The sequence below is a fragment of the Lygodium microphyllum genome, chromosome 11, assembly GCF_053477565.2.
Source record: "Lygodium microphyllum isolate KBCC chromosome 11, Lygodium_microphyllum_v1.1.10, whole genome shotgun sequence".
Taxonomy (NCBI): domain Eukaryota; kingdom Viridiplantae; phylum Streptophyta; class Polypodiopsida; order Schizaeales; family Lygodiaceae; genus Lygodium; species Lygodium microphyllum.
Window position 1 is genome coordinate 10,202,276 of NC_141145.1, and position 22,103 is coordinate 10,224,378.

General features: G+C 47.7%; 1 protein-coding gene across 2 annotated transcripts in view; it reads right to left on the minus strand.

Moving 5' to 3' along the window:
* The window catches only part of LOC148028535 (Tetratricopeptide repeat (TPR)-like superfamily protein), a 191,204-nt gene that overhangs the window by 125,479 nt on the left and 43,622 nt on the right, over positions 1–22,103 (minus strand). Inside the window, exons 2-6 of one of the 2 annotated variants that reach the window (XM_087688817.1) lie at positions 8,380–8,872; positions 7,998–8,277; positions 7,825–7,887; positions 7,499–7,715; positions 7,372–7,428 (exon numbers count right to left, since the gene is read on the minus strand). In XM_087688817.1, coding sequence (XP_087544943.1) covers positions 7,372–7,428; positions 7,499–7,715; positions 7,825–7,887; positions 7,998–8,277; positions 8,380–8,872 — 1,110 coding nt within the window. Of the gene's footprint in view, positions 1–7,371; positions 7,429–7,498; positions 7,716–7,824; positions 7,888–7,997; positions 8,278–8,379; positions 8,873–22,103 lie in introns of those variants that run through there. The other variant, XM_087688818.1, reaches the window with a different exon arrangement.

Sequence of the window (22,103 nt, forward strand, 5' to 3'; positions counted from 1 at the left end):
GTTTCTTTATTCTACTTGGGAGACAAGATGGTTCCTTGAACTTCAAATGTCTCTGTTTTTGCCTCATAGGCCGATTTGGCCTTTTGTAGACCTCCTCTCTCTCTCTCTCTTTTTTTTCGTAAAAGGTAATTGTATTAATTATGAAAAAAATACAAGATTACTTGATTACAAGATACATGATGACACAAAGCCATCATGTGAAGAGGTTCTCTCTCTCTTTCTCTCTCTCTTTTTTCTGATTACAAGAGACACGAGGGCCCTAGGCCAACGTGTGGGGAATCCCCGTAGTAATGCACTAAAAAGGTTACACCAATCATGGCAACGACCCAGAGGCAATTGCCATATGCCACAGATGCAAATCCTCCCGAGGGAGCAAGTCGGAGTGTCGGATGAGATCTAGCTGCCAATGCAAGAGCCCTTTAAGCCTGGCAATATGTCGCGGTACATTAGAGGCCGAATCAAAGAGAAAAGCATTGCGCGTGGTCCAAATGTGCCAGCATCCCCAATATCTGAAAAAGTGAAATAAGATCTTCACATGCAACTGTGGCGGTGTGGGATACTTCGGGCGCACAAAAACCCAGTCGAAAGGAGTTAGCGAGGACCCCACCACAGCGCGCCAAATGTGCGACAAGAGTGACCAGATATTCTTGGCGAGCGGGCAAGAGAGAAAACGATGTCGGGCCGATTCCGCCGGTGTGGTACAGAAGAAACAATTGCCATTCGAGATGCGACGCTTGGCAAGGGCCGAGGCCAGAGGAAGACCACCAATCATCACCCGCCAAAGAAAGACCTTGCATTTGAAAGGTGTCTTATTTAGCCAGCCCTCCATCAGCGTTTTCTGCCATCATGACAGCGATTTCCGCAGTCCCCAAACAGTATTAGCTTTCTCACCCAACCATTGGTGATCTTGAATGAGAAGATGATACACCTGATTAGTAGAGGCCTTTTCCAGACTCAGCCGGCCTGCAAGGTCCCAGTCCTGCCAAGGGCGATCCACAGCCAGGGCAGGAAAGGGTTGCCTACCCTGAAGCTCCGACGAAAGCTTTTCCCATAAATCACGGTATCCACGCGGGATCTTGAAGAGTCGCCTAGCAGTCCGAAACGATACGAGGACATTGCGAGTGGCATGGGTAGCATCCGCAACCGACGTCACACCTAAACGGGCCATGCGATTAAATCTTGGTCTGAGCTGATGTTTATCTTCCCATGAAAGGAGTCTCGATACTGCCAATTATTCCAGCTGAAAGGAGTTAGTCTGCAAGCGGTCCCCTACTGGGTGCCAACGGGCCTTTTGGAGCACCACTTTCCAAGAGCCGACCAAGTGCAGTAACAAAGAGGAAGAGGGACTGGAAAAACGAGAGTCAGCATTAAGGACATGCCACCAGGAGGCCCGAAGCCGTGTGTTACCATGGCGGAGCCCGCTGTCCTCAAGAAAATAACAGGCTATGATGGTCCACGGGTGATGATCCACACACATGGCACGAAAAAGGGACCAACGGAGAGCTAACATATGAGTGTGTGCATCCAAAATAGCTCCACCACCCATGCGCTTAGGGGTACATGCATGTGACCATGAAATCCACGAAATGCCTGCCTGCAGTGAATCCTTCTTCCATAGCATGAAACGGATGGGATGAGTGAGAGCCTTCAAAGTAGTAGGCGTCCATGGCAACAAAGGCAGGACATACGTTAGCATTGGTAGCATGATTGTCTGGGCCACTTTGAGGTGGACATGGAATGGCCACGCTTGCGACTTCCAATACATAAACTTCGCCGCCAGTTTTTGTGAAATCCACTCCAGCAGGTCTTTTGGCCATACATCCACCCCCAATGGGTATCCAAGATGCCTGACAATGGAGCCACGGGAAACCACCTGGCCTTTCCAGCCTAAGGATTGTAAATCAGGCTCCGTACAACTGAGAATGGCTGACTTAAAGGCATTGATGCGAAGCCCAGAGACCTAACCAAAGAGTGTCCAAACATCTAATGCCCTTCGAATGTCGTCCCTGTCCGCCTGCAAAATCATAAAGGTGTCATCAGCCAAAGATTGGCTAACGAAGTGCTGACCCAACGGAAGAGACAACCCGGCCAGCTGAGCAGAGGCTGCCATGGAGGATAACATTGAAAGGACCGGGTGAGTCGCCAGGGCAAAGAAGAGAGGGCTCAAAGGACAACCCTGTCTGACCGAGCGTGCAAGGACAAATGGCTCTGTAACCCCACCATTAAGCATAACTCTGGAGGAAGCCGCAGCACTAATGGTGTAGATCAATCGGGACATCCGGGTACCAAAGCCCATAGCAGACATGAGATCTGCAATGAAAGACCAGTCCACATAATCAAACGCCTTTTCCAAGTCCAATTGAATCAATACCACTTCCTGACCGGAGTGCCGCGCATAGTCAATAGCCATTTGCACATTTAAGATATTATGCAGAATGTTGCGGCCCTTAATGAAACCATATTGGAGAGGATGCACAATAGCTGGAAGGTGCTTGTGAAGCCGATTCGCCAGCACTTTGGAGTAAATTTTATACATGGAGCCCATCAAAGAGATTGGTCGCCAGTGTTGCAGCTTTGACGGCGAAGGGACCTTTGGAATTAGTTTGATAAGGCCTTCTTTCCATGAGGAGGGCATGACCCCTGTTTCCCAAACCTGCTGAAACATGAGCACCAATGGCTTCACCAACTGCGTGGCCGAGGTCTGAAAGAATTCATTAGTGAGACCATCCCAGCCAGGACTTTTATCCTTCGGCAGGTGCAACAAAACATCCATAACCTCTTCCTCGCAAATATCCGCCTCCAAAGTGGCTTGCATATCAACTGGAACCTGCTGGCGGACCAGATGATAGAAGACCGAGCGGGCATGCGTAACCTGGCTAGAAGGCGAGGAAGAAGAACCAAGAAGTTCCATAAAATAGTTTCTGCACATAGTGACAATGGTCTGCGGATCAGTGACCATGCGGCCTTCCGAATCCTGGAGTCTGGTCATATTTTCGCGAGCCGGAGACGCATGCAAGGCGCGAAAGAACTTATGAGACTGGCAGGCACTATCTTGCAATGTGTCAGTCAAGTTGTGCAGCTTGGCCTGTGGATAAGATTTCAACTGAAACACTTGAATAAGATGGGCCAACCGCCTCTCCAGTGACAGCAGAAAATCATCATCTGGGGAATCCAGAAGCAAGGAACGGACCAAAGCCAGTAAGTCTTCTGCTGCATGTCGACGTCGGCGGCAAAGCGAGGCATGATGGATCCCATACTGTCGAGCAACCCGCTGCACATTAGAGAGCAGCCGTGCAAATGAAGGCAAGCCCTCAGAGGCGAAGTCCAATAAGAACCTCTCAATCAACTGCTGCATATAGCCCTGGAAAATTGAATGCTTCAAATAAGAGGAGTAGAAACATAAAGGGAGCCTATCCAGCAATTGCACAAAAGGTGCAATAGATTGTGCCCGCATCTCAAGCTGGAGGGGGAAATGGTCCAACAACGCATATTGCTGCAAGACCTTCATTTCCAGCATCTCGGGAAGAAAATCATCCCCCTGCATGATATACATTCTGTCCAGTCGCGACCAGGTAGTTGCATATTGTGCGGAATGAAAAGTAAACCCTGAAAAAGAAGGGTGAAGCCACGACCAAAGATCTTGCTTGAGTACGTGCAAAGCAAAGGAACTCCACACCCGGCTTTCCGGCGTATCCATTACTGAATGCGCTGAAGTGGACTGAGAAGAGTCAACACACATATTGAAATCTCCCATCAAAAACCCCCTTCGGCCGAGTGACATGGAGCCCTGCAAAGTGGACCAAAGATCCCGTCGGGATGCGGGATCATTGGGAGCATAGAGGCCCAACAGCCATAAAATCTCTCCTTCAAATAAGACTTCGATCACCAGAAAGCGGCCCTGCACATCATTTTTAACAAGGACAGGCTGATATTTCTCATGGACAATCATCAGCACGCCCGAATAGTGCGTAGCATGGGTCCCTGCATAAAACAGACGGAATCCATGACAATCCATCACTTTTCCTCCTTCACCGTGACTTTTGTGCTCAACTGCACACAATACATCCCACTGGTTCTCATGCAAGACAGTCCACATGGCATGTTGCTTATGGCGAGAGCAAATGCCTCACACATTCCACGTGGCTATCTTCGTGTATCCTCAAAGAAGGAAGCCAGGAACGAGGCGCCTGCTGCCTCGATTTCACCTTTTCCGCGAGAGCATCCAGGACACCCTCATCCAAAAAATCAGCCAATACTGCAAAAGAATTCTGGCAACCTGCTTTAGAGGTAGAAGGGAAATCCACTGCCTTGGGAGAGGGGCGGGGATAACGCCGATCCCAGGGTGTAATAACATTACCTTTGGCATCAAACGCCAGCTTGGCAGGTGGGCCTTTAGGGCCGTCGGTATAGACTCTCCTTGGAGACTGATTACGGGGGGCAGACGGGGCCGTAGGACGTGCAGCCTGCTGTGAAGTGGCCATTTCTTTCCGGCGCGTATACGTGCGCACGGAATCCTGGGAAGCAGTAGGCCCAGGATCCGCCAGGCCTGCATCCAACTTTTTACCTTTTTTGGGACGTGCCTCAATCCAGTCAGTGCGACGGGAATCCACACTCAGGACCTGTTGTTTGCCTTTATCCATGACATGAGGAGACTGAAGGGCTTCTTGGGGCGTGGCATCAAGCACCATGTCATCCTTGGGCAGCACAACCTGCGCATCCTCCGAAGATGGTTGCCTTTCAGGGCATTCGGCCATGAAATGCCCCAATTTACCACATGAAAAGCAGTGTCCCGCAAAGGTGCCCCATTTTAAGCGAAAATACAAAGGATGCATGCCCGAACAATTGAGGCGAAGCCACGCGGGCCTTTTCCTGGCCGTGTCCCATAGCATGCATAAACGGTTGCGGTTCAGCGCCCTAAGGCTTGGGGGAACCAACACTGTTCCCACAACCGCCATCGCATCCTTCAACATGGGCCAATAGACCGCCGGACAATTTTCCACCTCCACCCACACCGGGCATTCGCGTTGAAGCAGACGCTGGAAGTCGGCCATGGGGCGCCATGGCACAACATGGACCAAGCGGCGATCAAAGAAGAGTGGCAACTTGGACAGGAGCTCAGCTCGATGCGTTTCCGATTTCAGCAGCACCTCATAAAAGCCGCGAGGTCCAAGGAAGATCTCCTCAACACACTCCCCTTGCAATAAATGGTGCAACCACTGGCGAATATGCGAAAGCACTGGGATCCTGCCAGTGAAGAAAAGTATAACTGCACGGTCATAAAACACTGAGAAGGATCGCAAGACTGATTTGGGGTCCACCGTGGCTTCCAGCACATCATCCGTTCCCGCAACAGAAAAAGATTCAGTATTATGCTGGACATAATCGCCGAGCAGAGTATTGGCAAAGTCCAGCAAATGCTCCCAGTCAATTTCCTGCGAATCCACAGGATCAGAGGCCACTTGCGCATAGGAGCGTTCCGGAGGACTCGTTGGCTCATCAGAAGTATGCTTGGAGCGTTTGCCGGCAGGCGGCAGTTCAGAACTCGGCGGCAACTCCTCCATGCATGGCACCATATCTTCCGGCTCCTCTGCATCGAAATCAGGGCCAAGGGCTGCCACCGTCCGGTCAAGAAAATCCATATCCAGGCCAGCCATACTGCTGTCTTCGCACTCGTCTTGGCAGAGGGCGAGCTAGGTTAGGCGAGGTCAATCCTGCGCAGGGTCGGATTGCAGGTCCCCAGCTTCACGCAGGGTCTAGTCAAGCCTGCGCTGCCCTGGGGAAAGGGGCCAGGCGGCACGCAGGACAGGACGGCGAAGAAATCACAAGGCAGGGCGGCGCAGCACGCAGGCAGGTCAAAGACGTCACGCAGGGGGCGAGGAAGGGCGACAGGGCAGGGGGCGACGAAGGGCGCGCAGGGGGCGACGAAGGGCGCACAGGGGGTAGCGACAGGCGACAGGTCAGGGCGGCGCCAAGGGCGACCGACGCAAGCACACGTGCACTCGCTCTCGCTCTCTCTCTCTCTCTCTCTCTCTCTCTCTCTCTCTCTCTCTCTCTCTCTCTCTCTCTCTCTCTCTCTCTCTCTCTCGCACCTGCAGGAAACGACGGGCTGCCCTGGCCAACACGGGCGTCGGCGGCGAAACCTGCGCCTCCACAGGTAGGCGCCCGCGCGCAGGCGGACGTTTGCAGGCAGGAAGCGAGGACGACGGGCCAGACGGCGGCTGCAAACGGCGGCTGCAAATGGCGACGAACAGGCACTGACGACGGCGGGCTTCAGAGGCAGGCGACGGGCCTGCGGGCGACGGCGGCTTCAGAGGCAGGCGACGGGCCTGCGGGCGACGGCCAGACGGCGGCAGATAGCAGCAGCACAGGTACAGGGGCGAGTCAGCGTCAGATCGAGCTCCTCCATAGCTCTCTCTCTCTCTCTCTCTCGTGATGGATTTGGACCCCTTCGTCACATCATGGAGTACAAGGACCAGAGATGCCTAGATCTTTTCCTCCTGGAGCTCGAGAGGCGCCGAACTACACTACTATGAGACAGGAGGCCAGCTCACCCAGAGGGACACACACAGAGAGCAGTGACAGACTTCTTCTACAGAGCCGACCCTACTGACACTATCAACCTAGCAGAGACAGAGCCACCCCGCCAGACACCTCACAGGCCACACCGTGGTGTCACATTGGATAGAGCCACTTCCCTTCGTCGAGCACGACAACCCCGTCTACCAGGACCACGTCCGAGGAGGCCACACCACAGTCGAATTAGAACCATTATCATGACACACCGTAGACTCACCACCAAGCATATCAGTGAAGCAGCTAGGGACCGCATCATAGCTGAGATCATGTGCAGATCTTGAGATCACCTACAGCCCATAGTCCCCACCACACTTTTGTACAGGGTTCTATCAGATCTGGTTCTCCTTTCCTTTCCTTTTCTTTTCTATTGATGGAATAACACTACACATGGTTCAACCCTAGTATAGTCCCATCATATAGTTATTTTCAGTATTGTTTCATAGGCCACCCACTTATTTGTAATGTTATCTTTACCTTACTGATGAGATGACACTAGACATGGATGTACTCTGGATTTTGTCTCATAGGCCACATTGGCCTTATGTAGACGTTAATATATCTTTCTTTCTTTCTTTCTTTCTCTCTCTCTCTCGCGTGTGCATGGCTGGGTTCATGTTGGTTAAAACGTTCGAACAGTTCTTGAATTACTTCCAAGTTTCATGCACTCTTGCAAAATGATATGCCATGTGGACACAGAAATCTACAGAAACAGTCGTATATTTAGTACACTCCTATTACTTACAAAGCTAGATTATGCCTTTAACAAAAGGCCTACAAGGCATTGTTTGGAAGTACCTCAGAAGCTGCTGTACGTAACTTAGCAGCATCCATGCCGTTCAAACTTTCAGCAGCCTGCAAAGACCTAGATAAGTCATAGAGATAGAGTCAGAATTCTTTAAAGCTTTCCATTGCATCAAATTACCTTCATTATACTTTGGAAGTTTTGACAAGCTTCATCATAAGCTCCTGACTTAAGAAGGGAATATCCAAGCACCAGTTGTAAGCTAAGCTCAGCAAGCTGCAAAGTCAGCCCATAAAGGAATCGAAATCTGGCAATAACCTGTTGACCTCTCCGGATGCACTCAGCAGCACTTGAATGTGATCCTTCAGATGCTCTAAGTTCTGCCAGAACCTGCCATCTGTGCATGAAAATGCTTCAGATCAGGACATTTAGGACCAACACAAATATCAGAGATCTGTTTTGCAAGTAAACCACATAGACAGGCCAATGTGAAGAGCATTTCGTACCCCACTATGCTGTTCTCATTCATACGCAAAGCATACTCACAGTATGACCTCTTGCGCCCTAAACTGGTAAGATTAAAAACGTCAGCTGCACGACATTCTCCCATTTTCTGATATTACACTCCACCATCACCACCAACCAAAACAGATATCAAAACTGGTATGATTTGACAAACCTTGAGAAATGGGGGAAAGATTCATGCATAGCTAACACAAGAGCTGAGAGTATAGGCCCCTCATTGGGATATGTGTGGGAAAGTTTTCTCCCTACATACACAAGCCTATTGACTCGACCCTCTGCAAATTCTGGCATTCCCAATTCATCAAATATGCTATCTACATTATCTTCTTCACAAATGGCAAGAAAGATAACAGCAGCATCAGTTGAAGCATGTTGAGACAGTAGAGACAAACAAAGTTGTGTAATTTGTAAGAGCAAATGTCTGTGTTCTTTGCCTGCAAACATTTCAGAAGCCATGCACAAATGAGAGGCATGCCAATATGGCTTGCAGTATCCCAGAAAGCACTAGAACAGCACATGCTTTACTTATACCAGACCTGAGCTGCTAGTACCACCTCGCATACGTCGAACAAGTAGCTGCAATAATAAACTGCCATACTTCCAGGAATCTCCCATCTTATTCAGGATGCACCACAGCATTTCCTCCATTTTCTGAGATTCCTCACTCCGGGCCCATTCATGCTCTGCAATATGTCTCGCTGATGCAGCATCAATAGTTTTATCTTCAGAAAGGTGACTTCTGCAAGTTTCCTCTATTTTGTTTTCCATCATGCCAGCTTTGGCATCAACAATCCCACAAAGGGCCTCCAAATGAACAGCTTCTGAAATGACTGGTACTTCTAGCAGAGATTCCCAAGCTTCATGTGCTTTTGCATGATCAGAATTTGCTGCACAAGCAACAGCCAATCTGCGTATATATTCTGTCGTGTGTACCATATCACCTGCATTTTTGAATATTTGCACAGCAGCTTCACAAGCTTCAACAAACTTTGTGAAATTCCCAGTTGCTTCATGAACTTCCACAAGACCCTGAAATTAGTGAAATATTGAGCATGTGAACAGGATAAACAAATTTGAATACTGACAAACAGTTGGACTTTGTTTCTGCATACTGCATCGCCAAAATTTCTGATGCCAGTTATTCAACCAAAAGTACTAAACAAATGACAACTTATAAAGCTCGACTTCCAATTTTATTAACACACCTAATTGTCTGCAGAAAGTCAACTGTTACTTACAGGGCTGCTGGTTGATTCCTCAAACATATAACCAAACACACAAAGACAAGCAAATCTGGAAACAATAGCCTGAGAGTTGGCTGGTTGCAGCCCAAAGAGGAATAGCTGAAATGAGACCAAGGGGGAAAAGCAACCAACAAAGTGTAAACCGAAAACCACTGAGAAGGTGGAATCGATGAAAAAATGACTATACTAGCTGTAGCCCCTCATTGAGAATGACTAACAAGTCTGGCAAAACTCCTGACCTATTTCAGACACAGAGTGAAGTAAACAGAAATGAGAGAGAGTGGACAGCAAGGAGAAGGTAAACAGAATCAAGGTGGAGGCACAAAGAACCTGGACTAGCTCCCAGGCCAAAAATGCTAAAATGAGAACTCGCGTGGTACAAAGTGTGGGCACCTGATAGTAGGCGACCGTGTGGAAATCTAAATGACTAGTAGGACCAAATATGCCAAGTGTACATATAGGGTAATCTCACCATGTAAATACCTGGAAAAAAATAGGGAGCTCTGGACTGTTAAGAGCGTGCACATCCAGCTCCATATTTGGAGCAGACTCATGTTTTATGGCCCTCTATCCATGGGCCCAGTCCCATGAATCTTCTGTCATGGGCATTTTGCCATTTAGGTTATCCCATGATTCATGCTTGCAGGTTGGTCACATTTTCCCAAAATCATGTCCGTCCCATCTCAAACTCCTGCATATATATGCAGCAGCCCACCCAGCTCTACATAGCTCTCATTAGGAGTATTTTGAAGTGTATCAAAGGCACGGCCGCCATTCAGGTTGAGACCGATCATGAAGGTAATTACAAGATTCTTATAGCTGATCAAGTGTCTTTGGCCGCCTTTATTTCCATCCTCTCCAAGAAAAGTATATGATAAATGAGCTAAACACAAAAGTGCTTCTCTTTGGACGTATTTCCCAAGGCACAATCACGTGGAGATGCTCAAGACATCAAGCTAGTCAGAGAAGGAGACATTCCAATAGAGTCTGTAACCAACTATTTGTATATCAATAGTTACCTTTTGGGTTTGACTCATGCCTATGCTCACAAAGGAGTGTCGATGATCCGCGGTAGGGCACTGGGGCACTTTTTACTCTCCTTATAAGAGGTTTTTCCCCCCACTTGCATTATCTTCTATTTTATGTGCTCGTGTTACACAGTTCGGTCACTTATCGTGTTTTACACCTTGTGGGTGTGAACGCACATTAACAACCCTAAGGTTTAAGGGTTGTACTTTGTACTTTCAATACACTCTTGGTAATTGCATTGGGAGTCGTGCTGTGTCTTCACTATCTCTCACCCTCTACTGTCAACTGTGTACTCTCAATTGAGAGCTTCCATCTCCATCCCTCACATTTGGTATCAGAGCTGCGGACTCGCACAGTCCATCTCAACCTCACGAAGATCTCGGTCAGCTCAAGCCACCAGCCATTGCTGCCCCCGCCACGAGTGCCAGCTCTGTTCGCTGGTTGCAGCACCAGCCACCCTGGTCCAGTCTTGTGCCACCAGCCACCTCGTCCAACTGTGCGCCAACGCTACCAGTCTTCAGCGATGCCACCTCCTGGACTATCACTAACGCCGATTGCTGGTGCCACCCAGCAGTCGCCAGCACTGCCTCCGCCTGCAGCAGCTCCTGCCCTGGTTCGCCAGCCACCAGCTGCAGCTCCCCCGCCTCCGCGTCCGTCAGCTGCCACAAGCGCAGCAAACACTTGCACCAGCTCCGCTTGTAGGCCCGCCACCTGCAGCACCACCATCTGAGCAACCAGCTTGTCTCCTCCATTTGCTCACCTCTCACTGTCCCTCCGCCAATTCCTCTTCCACAGCTGTATCACAGCTCCAGCAGGCCAAAGGCAGTCAACATCAGACGTAAAGGAGACATTTATTCATTTTTTATTTAAAAAATCTGAAATCACAGCAAAGGGTGTTTGCCCAAGCAGTCCATTTCTACTCCTCGACATGTCTTGGACACACTTTCTGCAGAAATTTCTTGGGAAGTGGGCCGAAAATTTTGGGGCTTTTGGGTATTGAGCAGACATTGGCACATGTACTACAGGTTCAGTCTGAAATAGACTGAAATTGTACATTTTGGACAGCAAAATTTTGGGGGCTTTTTTGTTGCTCAGTACTATTTGGGCATTGGACAGCGTGTACATTGGACAGTTGTGATCAAGTGTGACACAGATTTGCTAATTACACCTTGGTGCATGCTGTAATTTCTAGAAATTTTCAGATTTCCAGGTTGTTCCAGCTTTGGCTCTTGCTTTTGTGTTCTTTGAAACAATGACATTTACCATGGCCAATCACGGACACAATGATGTATTCGCATATGTATCCAAGGACGATAGATTGGACAGCAATAATTATTCTCTATGGTCTTTCATGATGAAAAATGTGCTGATTGCAAAAAATCTTTAGGATTATGTTAGTGGTGAAGTGTCCATCCTAGAGTTCTGGCTCCTGCAACACCTCCCACAGGAGGACGTGGTCAAAGGTCCCCCTCCAACTCAACCACTTCCCCAAAGATCAGCAACACAAAAGGCTTGGGACACATAAGATGCTCAAGCATTGTCACTAATTGCATTGGAAGTTCAACGGTCTATAATCCCACATATACGGCCTGTAGCTTCTTCACGAGAAGCGTGGCTCACACTGAGCAGATGTTTGCTGGAAAAAATGAGAGACACATTTCTTTCTTGAAAAAAGAGCTCAAGAATGTGAAGATGGATGAAGGTGATGCCATGCAGGATCATCTTAACAAAATTCAGGACTTGTGTGACCAATTAATGAATATAGATGAGTATTATTCTAATGCACAAATGATCTCTACTACTATGAATTCTGTGCCGCCCTCTTATTTGGCATTTCACACGGTCTTAAATCTCACCATGAGAATTTCTCCGCAACCACTTATCTTTCTTCAATTGGTTAGTTTACTCCTAGAAGAAAAGCAAACCTTTCTTCAGTTGGTTAGTTCGCTCCTAGAAGAAAAGCAAACAAGAAAGAATAGTAAGGTGGATGTTATAGCCTCTGAACAAGCTTTTATGGTGAGACAAAAGGGCAAGGGCAGCTAGTTTAGAAATACTCCACAGAGTTCTAGAAGTTCACGTACTTCACAGAGCAACAAGAAATAGGGGGCACACAAGCCAAGAAGGGCAAGTGCCACTATTGTAACAAGCCGCATGACTACATCACGGAATGTAAGAAGCACATTGCCAATGAGGAGTCAAAGATGCCTGTTTCTAATGCACCTTCTACTGCTATAGAGTTTGTGTCTCTTGTTGTAGACCATGACTACTATTTTTATATTTGCAGTTATGACTCTTCTTGGGTTGATAGAGCATTTAGCTCTACTGAGGATGATAGCACTTGGTTATTTGACAATGGTGCTTCGTAGCACATTACACCCCGCAGGGATTTGTTTAATTCTGTTATTGCAACTCCTATTGGCAAGTCTGCGCAATGTGCCAACAATGCATTTTACCATGTTTAAAGGTGTTGGGAAGATTGTCTTAAAAGCCATTGATGGCTCTACTCTCCGTTTACACGATGCATTATATGTGCCACGGATTTAAAAAAACTTTTTGTCCATTTCTACTTTAGCAAAGTGTGGTATACAGGTCACATTTGATGATGACAAATGCATAGTCAGGGATAAAGAATTCTTGACTTTAGTTTTGACTGGCACATTATGTCATGGACTCTATGAGTTAGATGCCTATTTGATTGATCAGTCAATCTATTTAGCATCTACTCTTACTCTTACTATGTCATTAGCAGAGTTATGGTGTACTCACAGGGGCATGTGAACTATGGCAGTTTGATGCTTATGCCGCGTACTCAGATGCTAGATACCTCATCTCTCTTGGAGAGACATCCTAAGCATTTTTACGAGGGATGCATTTTGGAAAAAACGCATTGATTCTCGTTTCCTCGTGATGTTGCTTTTAAGGCAACAGCCAAATTAGATTATGCATTCGGATGTATGTGGACCTATGCAAAGAAAGTCATTGGGTGGATGTTATTATTTCATCACCTTCATTGATGACTTTACTCGTTTTTGTTGGGTCTACTCATTGGTGAAAAAGTCTAAGGTGTTTAATGCATTTCTAACTTTTGTTGCACTTGCTGAAAAACAATTTGGTTGCAGAATTAAGACTCTCCATTCAGACCAAGGAGAGAAATACTTATCTTCCTTGCTCAATAATTTCTTGAAGAAGAAAAGCATTGTCCATCAATATACTACTGCATATACTCCACAACAGAATGGGGTTGTAGAAAGAAAGAATTGGTCACTCGTGGAGATGGCCAAATATATGCTGAAAGCTAAGAGTTTGCCACATGGCTTTTGGATGGAAGCAATTATGTGTGCTTGTCATGTTTTGAACAAGTGCCCTACCAAGGCATTAAAAAAAGTTACGCCTTTTGAGGCTTGGAATAGCCGGAAACCTTCAATTGCGTACTTTTGGGTGTCTTACGTATGCTCTATCAGAAGTGGTGCAGCAATGGAAGCATAAACAACATGCTGAAATAAACTATTGAAACACAAGACGAGAAAAAAATAAACACAAATACAGATGAGAACTCAGATATATGCCTGAGAAACGGAATCCATATCGAACACAAGACAGCAACATACAACAGTGAGTCACCAGCTGTGTGGGCACCCTGGCACCGGCTCCTCCCTCCTCAGAAGAATCCACAAATGATGGTTGAAGTACTAGTAAGAGCTCGGCAATATATAGGCATAAAATGGGGGCAGCATTAAATGCAATCGGCCAACATTTAATGCTAGTCGGCCAGCATTAAACGCTCCCTAGCCCTAAAAAGAGCACTAGAAAATGCCAGAAAAAATATTGTAGTCTCTGCAACACAAACTCACACCTGAGCTCACTATTCCCAAAGTACTAAGAAAGAAGTTGGACAACAAGGCTGTCAAATGCATTTTTGTAGGGTACAGCAATGAGAGCAAAGGATATAGACTATATGATCTTGTTTCCAAGACAGTCTTTGTCATTAGGGATGCAATTTTTGATGAAAAATCAGAATTATCCCTTGCTGGTTTTGATACATATCAGGCAGCAAATGATGTATTGAAAGGGCTGCTGCCCATTTTTTTTGGTGATACAACTGGAGTTTCAATAAATGAAAAAAATGTTCAGCCAGCTGCTCCATTGAGCAATGCAGAAATTCAGCCAATGGCTGATCTGAATATTCAGTCAGATGCTATATTTGAGGTTCAGCAAGAGCTTGCACATAGTCACGAAGCTAGACAGATGCCTAGATGGTACTTGTAGACTATGAAAGATAGTCATTTGGATGCTCCTATTGCTGGTCATACTAAAAGACAAGCCCGTCCGAATGATCATGCTAATACAATAGAGTTTATTATGGCAACACACACACTAGTAGATGAAGAGCCTGATTGTTTTGAGAATGCACAAGAGTGTGCATTGGATGGCAGCAATGCAAGTTGAATTTGATTCTATCATAAAGAATCAAACATCGGATTTAGTGACATTGCCTGTTGGAAAAAAAGCCATTGGAACAAAGTGGATCTATAAGCTGAAAAGAAAAGCGGATGGATCCATTGATAAGTATAAAGCCAGGCTTGTGGCAAAAGACTGCATGCAAAAGAAGGGCATTGATTATGAGGAGACATTTGCTCCTACATCCCATATGACTACCATTCGGTGTATGGTTGCTTTGGCTGCCCATCATGGTTGGACTGTGCACCAGCTTGATATTAAAACTGCATTTTTACATGGGGAACTTCAAGAAGAAGTGTATGTATAGTAGCCCATTGGTTTTATAGTTGAGGGATCTGAACACTTGGCATGTAAGTTGAAAAAGGCTTTGTATGGTTTAAAGCAAGCTCCACGAGCTTGGTATGCAAAAATTGATGCCTTTTTATTTAGCCAAAGGTTTAAACAGCCCATTAGAGTCTACTCTTTATGTATGCAAAGAAGGGGGATCCTTGCCGGCCATGTCTTTATGTAGATGATTTTTTGCTCACAAGGGCACATGATAATCACATTTCAATATTCAAGAAAAATTTACAGCAAACTTTTGAAATGTCAGATTTGGTTTGCATGATGACAATGATTTGTTTGACATTCATACATATGCTCCAGCAATTGGATGTCTCATTTATTTATGCAACACAAGGCCAGATATTCAACTTGCAATTTCAACCGTGAGTAGATATATGCACAGCCCACGTATGTCACATTGGCAAGCTGTGAAGCGTGTTTTTTGTTACTTGCAAGGTACTAGGACTCTTGGACTACTTTATGCCAAGGGGAGACCACTGCAACTACATGCTTACAGTGATTCAGATTGGGCTGGTGATTTTGATTCACGTCGCTCTACATGTGGAAATTGTTTCTTTCTTGACGTATCTTGCATCTCTTGGCTTAGCAAGAAACGTTTCATGCACGCATGAAACACATAGAAATCCACTATCACTTTGTCAAATAGAGGCTACATGCATGAGATATCAGCCTTGTCTACTGTCCTACCACCAACAATGTGGCAAACATCTTCACCAAAGCTCCCTCCGGACAAATTTGAAGCATTTCACAATGCTTTAAATTTGATCTCCTTTGGTGGATGATCCTTTTATGCTAATCACTTTTCACTCCAGGGGGGTTTGTTGGTTTTGACTCACGCCTACGCTCACAAAGGAGTATCGGTGATCCACAGTAGAACACTGGGGCACTTTTTACTCTCCTTATAAGATGTTTTTTTTGTTAGCGATCAGAGCCTGTCCAGGACTGCACAGTCCAGTCGGACTGTACAGTCAGTCCGACTGACTGCAGTCCAGTCGGCTGCATGCAGCCGACCTGCCTGATTTTTCGTCCAGATTCTAGCTATTTATAGCCGAGTTCTTCAGCAGTCTCCTGCACTTCTCTACTCGCAGATTACAGACTGGTGGCACGCACAGATTCCATCTCTGTTCGCAGATTTCAGACAGGAGACAGTGCAGACTGCAACGGACTTCGAGGTGAACAGCAGGTTGCATCGTCGAGGTGGAGACACGCAGTCCAGCGCACTGCGCCCGTGTACATATTTGCATATCTTTGTATACAGCACACTTTATACAGCAGATCTTCATCTTCCACTGTCTCTTTCTCTCTCTTCTCTCTCTGCGTTCTCTCTCTCTCAGTCCTACGCTTCTGCACCGCTGCACTCTTACATGGTATCAGAGCAGTGTTGAAGGGCTGATTGTGCGCAGAACCAACCTGAAGAGGAGTTTCTATCACGACACAAGGTTGCGTTTTTCAGCGTTTGAGGGCAAGCAGGAGGGCTGCGCCTTGGAACAAGGCTGAAGCGAGCGTGGGCGCGCAGGAAAGGAGTCCAAGTGGTGGATTTGCTGTTGTTTACTGCTGTTTGACGAAGAGGAAGTTTGAATTTTCAGCTTTCAAGTGCAGGTTTTGCTTTTTCATCGCCTCCGGCGGGTGAAGAAGTTTCAGGACGCGGAAGAGCCCTAGAAGGCTGAGTTTTCACAGTTAGAGGGGGCTGTTTTTGCGTTTTTTAAGGCATTACAGGTGAAGATGTCTACAGAGATTGACTTGGAGTTCCAGACGATTATGGATCGGAAGGTGCCTGCTGTCTTACCGGCTCTTCCCGCAGATCAGAAGCTTGATGGCGACAACTACCGCATCTGACGCGTCGTGATCTTGGCCATCCTTGAGTCCTATGATTTGGCGGAGCTTGTACAGGAGGAGATCGACCGGCCCTCAGTGAGAGATGAGTCCAAACTCTCTTCCGATGCCCGTGCGGAGTTGGCCAAGGCCCAGTCTCACTAGGCCAAACTGAATGCCCGGATTCGTTCCTTTCTTTTTCTATCTTGTACTACACCCGTGATAGCTCACATGGAGCACTTGACGGTGGCTCGGGAGATTTGGCTGGAGCTTGATCAGATGTACAACCAGATGACCCTTATGAAGCGGGTTTCTTTGGAGGTTCAGATGCGGACCTTGTCCGTAAACAAGTCTTCTTCGCTGCGGGAGCACATCAACAAGCTAAGAAAGCTTCAAATGCAGGTTCAGAAAGCGGGGAAGCCGATTTCCTCCGAAGACATGGCGATCACACTCTTGTCCCAGTTGACGCCACGATTCGGTACATTCTACTCCGCCCTTATTGCTTCGGGGCGGTGTTGTCAGAGTGCAGCGATCCACATCCTTAATCGATCCTCCACTTCGGCCGTTGATGGGATGACCCCTTTTGAGGCTTACTTTGGGACTAAGCCCGATGTTTCTTACTTTAGGGTCTTTGGGTGTGATGCCTATGTTCACATTCCCAAGGCTCACCGTGATAAATTTGAAGCAACTTCCCGAAGACAGGTATTTGTTGGCTACAGCTCCCAGTCCCAAGGCTATCGATTGTATGATCCCGTCAAGCGGGATGTGTACACTAGTCGGGATGTGCGGTTTGTGGAAATTCCTGCTATATCAACGGGTGAGGAGCATCCCGTTCTTGGAGATCCAGGGGAGAGTTGAGGTCTTGAAGACCCACTTGACGCCAATCACCTTCTTATTCGGGGGGCGGGGCATGAGTGACCAAGTGCCATTCCTCTCAATAGCCTCCAACTCGGCTTCCATAGCTTTCTTCCATGGTGCGGACTGTAAAGCCTCCTTCACGGAGGTGGGCTCTCGATCCTGCATAACACGGGTCATCAAACAATAGTTAGAGCAAACAAGCTCCGTAGAATGTGCCTGGTGCTGCCGTGACCGCCGCGGACCATCCTGCGGTCCCCACTCCTTAGGAACCCCCTCGATCCCTGAATCACGGAGTGTGTCACAGGCCCATCGAGGAGGAGGCCAAACCGCCCCTCGTCTCTCTCCATCAGCTGAAGAGTCTGGAATATCAACCGGTGGTAACTCCTCAGGGGTGACCGGTGGAATAGTAAACTCTGTGTCAGAAACAGAATCATAATCAAAAGGCACGGGCTCCAATGGTGCTGTAACAGGAGCCGAACTCTCCCCTGGATCTCCAAGAACGGGATGCTCCTCACCCGTTGATATGGCCGGAACCTCCACAAACCGCACATCTCGACTAGTGCACACATCCCGCTTGACGGGATCATACAATCGATAACCTTGGGACTGGGAGCTGTAGCCAACAAATACCTGTCTTCGGGAAGCTGCTTCAAATTTATCACGGTGAGACTTGGGAATGTAAACATAGGCATCACACCCAAAGACCCTAAAGTAAGAAACATCGGGCTTAGTCCCAAAGTAAGCCTCAAAAGGGGTCATCCCATCAACGGCCGAAGTGGGGGATCGATTAAGGATGTGGATGGCAGTAGCCACAGCCTCGGCCCACAGAACCTGAGGGGTCTGTCGATGCTCCATCATGGTGCGCGCCATCTCGATCACACTGCGGTTTTTCCGTTCAAGAATGCCATTTTCTTGAGGAGTGTTGGTATTGGCAAACTCCTGGTGAATACCTTTATCTACACAAAACCGAGCAAACTCATTAGAAACAAATTCACCACCCTTGTCGGATCGCAAGGTCTTCAACTTCCGGCCCGATCGGTTCTCCTCAAAGAGAAGCCAATCCTTGAAGTGGGAGAAAGCTTCTGACTTTAATGCCAAGAAATAGGCCCATGTCATCCTGCTGTAGTCATCTACGATCAGCATGAAGTACGAGCTCCCACGCAAGGACTCATTCCTCATAGGGCCACATAGATCCGTAGATACCAGCTCCATCGGTGAAATAGACCGCCGCGAAGCTGTGTGGGGAATGGCATCCCTATGCTGCTTCCCACGAATGCAAGAGACACATGGCTGCTGGCTCACCACTATATCCGACAACCCTCGAACAAGCTGTCCACGTGACGCCCTCCGAAGATAATCATAGTTGAGGTGACCAAACCGAGCATGCCATAACTTCGACTGTGACTAAGAGGTAAGAAGAAGAGTAGAAAGGGCGGTGTAAGACTTCAATGTATAGATGCCGTTCTCCTCATATCCGGATGATAGAACCTTCCTTGACCCACGATCAAGGACTCGCACCGTAGTACAATCAAACTCCACCAAAAGGCCAAGGGAGCAAATCTTATGAACTGACAGGAGATGATACCCTAAGCCTGGTACATGCAAAACCTCTGAGGTATGGGTACCACCTTGTCCATCTGGAATAAGCTGCATCTTACCCCGTCCTGCAATAGATACTGAAGAGCTATCTCCAATGAGAATCTGCCCACGCGAGGGTCGCAAATGGGCAACACCATCTGATGAAGGAGTCATGTGCCGGGACGCACCACTATCAACGATCCACTCTCGAGCTTGGGGAGCCGTCATCGCAGCATCAGAAGCATTCGGTGAAGAGTCCTCAATGACAGCTAAATGAAGAAATGCAGCTGATGAGGGTGCAGCCACCGCTCCAGAATCCTTTGTGTCCTTGTTGGTGTCCTTCTTGTCTTTGTCAGGGCAATCCTTCTTCCAATGGCCAGTCTTTCCACAAATATGACATGTGGATTCTTTGTCCTTGTCCTTGTCCTTGTCCTTCTTTAACTTGTTATCCCCCTTCTTCTTCTTTTGGTCCTTCCCCTTCTTCTGAGAGGCTTGACCTATCAACGCCTCCGACTTGGAAGCATTCTGTCCCTTTAATTGTTCCTCTTGGTCCAAGACCATAGGAACCAACTCTTCCCATCGAAGAGTAGACTCTCGCCCCGAAGCAATAAGGACAGAGTAGAATGTACCGAATCGTGGCGGCAACTGGGACAATAGTGTGATTTCCATGTCTTCGAAGGAAATCGGGTTCCCCGCATTCTGTACCTGCATCTGAAGCTGCTTTAGCTTGTTGATGTGCTCCCGCAGCGAAGAAGACTTATTTACGGACAAGGTCCGCATCTGTACCTCCAAAGAAACCCGCTTCATAAGGATCATCCGATTGTACATCTGATCAAGCTCCAGCCATATCTCCCGAGCCACCGTCAAGTGCTCGATGTGAGCGATCACGGCTGTAGTACAAGATAGAAAAAGAAAGGAACGAATCCTGGCATTCAGTTTGTTCCAATGAGACTGAGCCTTGGCCAACTCCGCACGAGCATCGGAAGAGAGTTTGGACTCATCTCTTACCGAGGGCCGGTCGATCTCCTCCTGTACAAGCTCCGCCAAATCATAGGACTCAGGGATGGCCAACATCATGACGCACCAAATGCGGTAGTTGTCGCCATCGAGCTTCTGATTTGTGGGAAGAGCCGGTAAGACAGGCACCTTCCGGTCCATAATCGACTGGAACTCCAAGTCAATCTCTGTAGACATCTTCACCTGTAATGCCTTCACACACGCAAAAGCAGCCCCCTCTGACTGTGAAAACTCAGCCTGCTAAGGCTCTTCTGCGTCCTGAAACTCCTTCACCCGCCGGAGGCGATGAAAAAACAAAACCTGCACTTGAAAGCTGAAAACTCAAACTTCCTCCGCGTCAAACAGCAGTAAACCGCTGAAAACGCAAATTTGTGTCGCGATACAAACTCCTCTTCAGGTTGGTTCTGCACTCAATCAGCCCTTTAACACTGCTCTGATACCATGTCAGAGTGCAGCGGTGCGGAAGCGTAGGACTGAGAGAGAGAGAACGCAGAGAGAGAAGAGAGAGAAAGAGTTAGTGGAAGATGAAGATCTGCTGTATAAAGTGCGCTGAATACAAAGATATGCAGATATATACACGGGCGCAGTGCGCTGGACTGCGTGTCTCCACCTCGACGATGCAACCTGCTGTTCACCTCGAAGTCCGCTGCAGTCTCCACTGTCTCCTGTCTGAAATCTGCGAACAGAGACGGAATCTGCGCGTGCCACCGCTCTGTAATCTGCGAGCAAAGAAGTGTTGGAGACTGCTGGAATGCTCGGCTATTTATAGCCAGAAAACTGGGCGAAAACTAGGGCAGGTCGGCTGCATTAAATGCAGCCGACTGGACTGCAGGCAGTCCGACTGTGCAGCCGACTGCACAGTCCGACTGGACTGCGCAATCCCATACCCGTACAGGCGCTGATCTCTAACAGGGGTCTACTCTTCGGTGGGAAGAGTTGGTTCCTATGGTCTTGGACCAAGAGGAACAACTAAAGGGACAAAATGCTTCCAAGTCGGAGGAACTAATAGGTCAAGCCCCTCAGAAGAAGGGGAAGGACCAAACGAAGAAGAAGGGGGATAATAAGTCAAAGAAGGACAAGGACAAGGACAAAGAATCCACATGCCATATTTGTGGAAAGACTGGCCATTGGAAGAAAGATTGCCCTGACAAAGACAAGAAGGACACCAACAAGAACGATACGAAGGATTCTGGAGCGGTGGCTGCACCCTCATCAGCTGCATTTCTTCATCTAGCTGTCATTGAGGACTCTTCACCGAATGCTTCTGATCCTGCGATGACGGCTCCCCAGGCTCAAGAGTGGATCGTTGACAGTGGTGCCTCCTGGCACATGACTCCTTCATCAGATGGTGTTGCTCAGTTGCAACCCTCGCGTGGGCAGATTCTCATTGGAGATAGCTCTTTCGTGTCTATTGCAGGACGGGGTAAGATGCAGCTTATTCCCGATGGACGTGGTGGTACCCATACCTCAGAGGTCTTGCATGTACCAGGTTTAGGGTATCATCTCCTGTCAGTTCATAAGATTTGCTCCCTTGGACTTTTGGTGGAGTTTGACAGTAATTCAGTGTGAGTCCTTGATCGTGGGTCACGGAAGGTTTTATCATCCGGATATGAGGAGAACGGCATCTATACATTGAAGTCTTACACCGCCCTTTCTACTCTTCTTCTTTACCTCTCAGACACAGTCAGAGTTATGGCATGCTCGGTTTGGTCACCTCAACTATGATTATCTTCAGAAGACGTCATGTGGACAGCTTGTTCAAGGGTTGCCGGATATAGTGGTAAGCCAGCAGCCATGTGTCTCCTGCATTCGTGGGAGGCAGCATAGGGATGCCATTCCCCACACAGCTTCGCGGCGGTCTACTTCACCGATGGAGCTTGTATCTACGGATCTATGTGGCCCTATGAGGAACGAGTCCT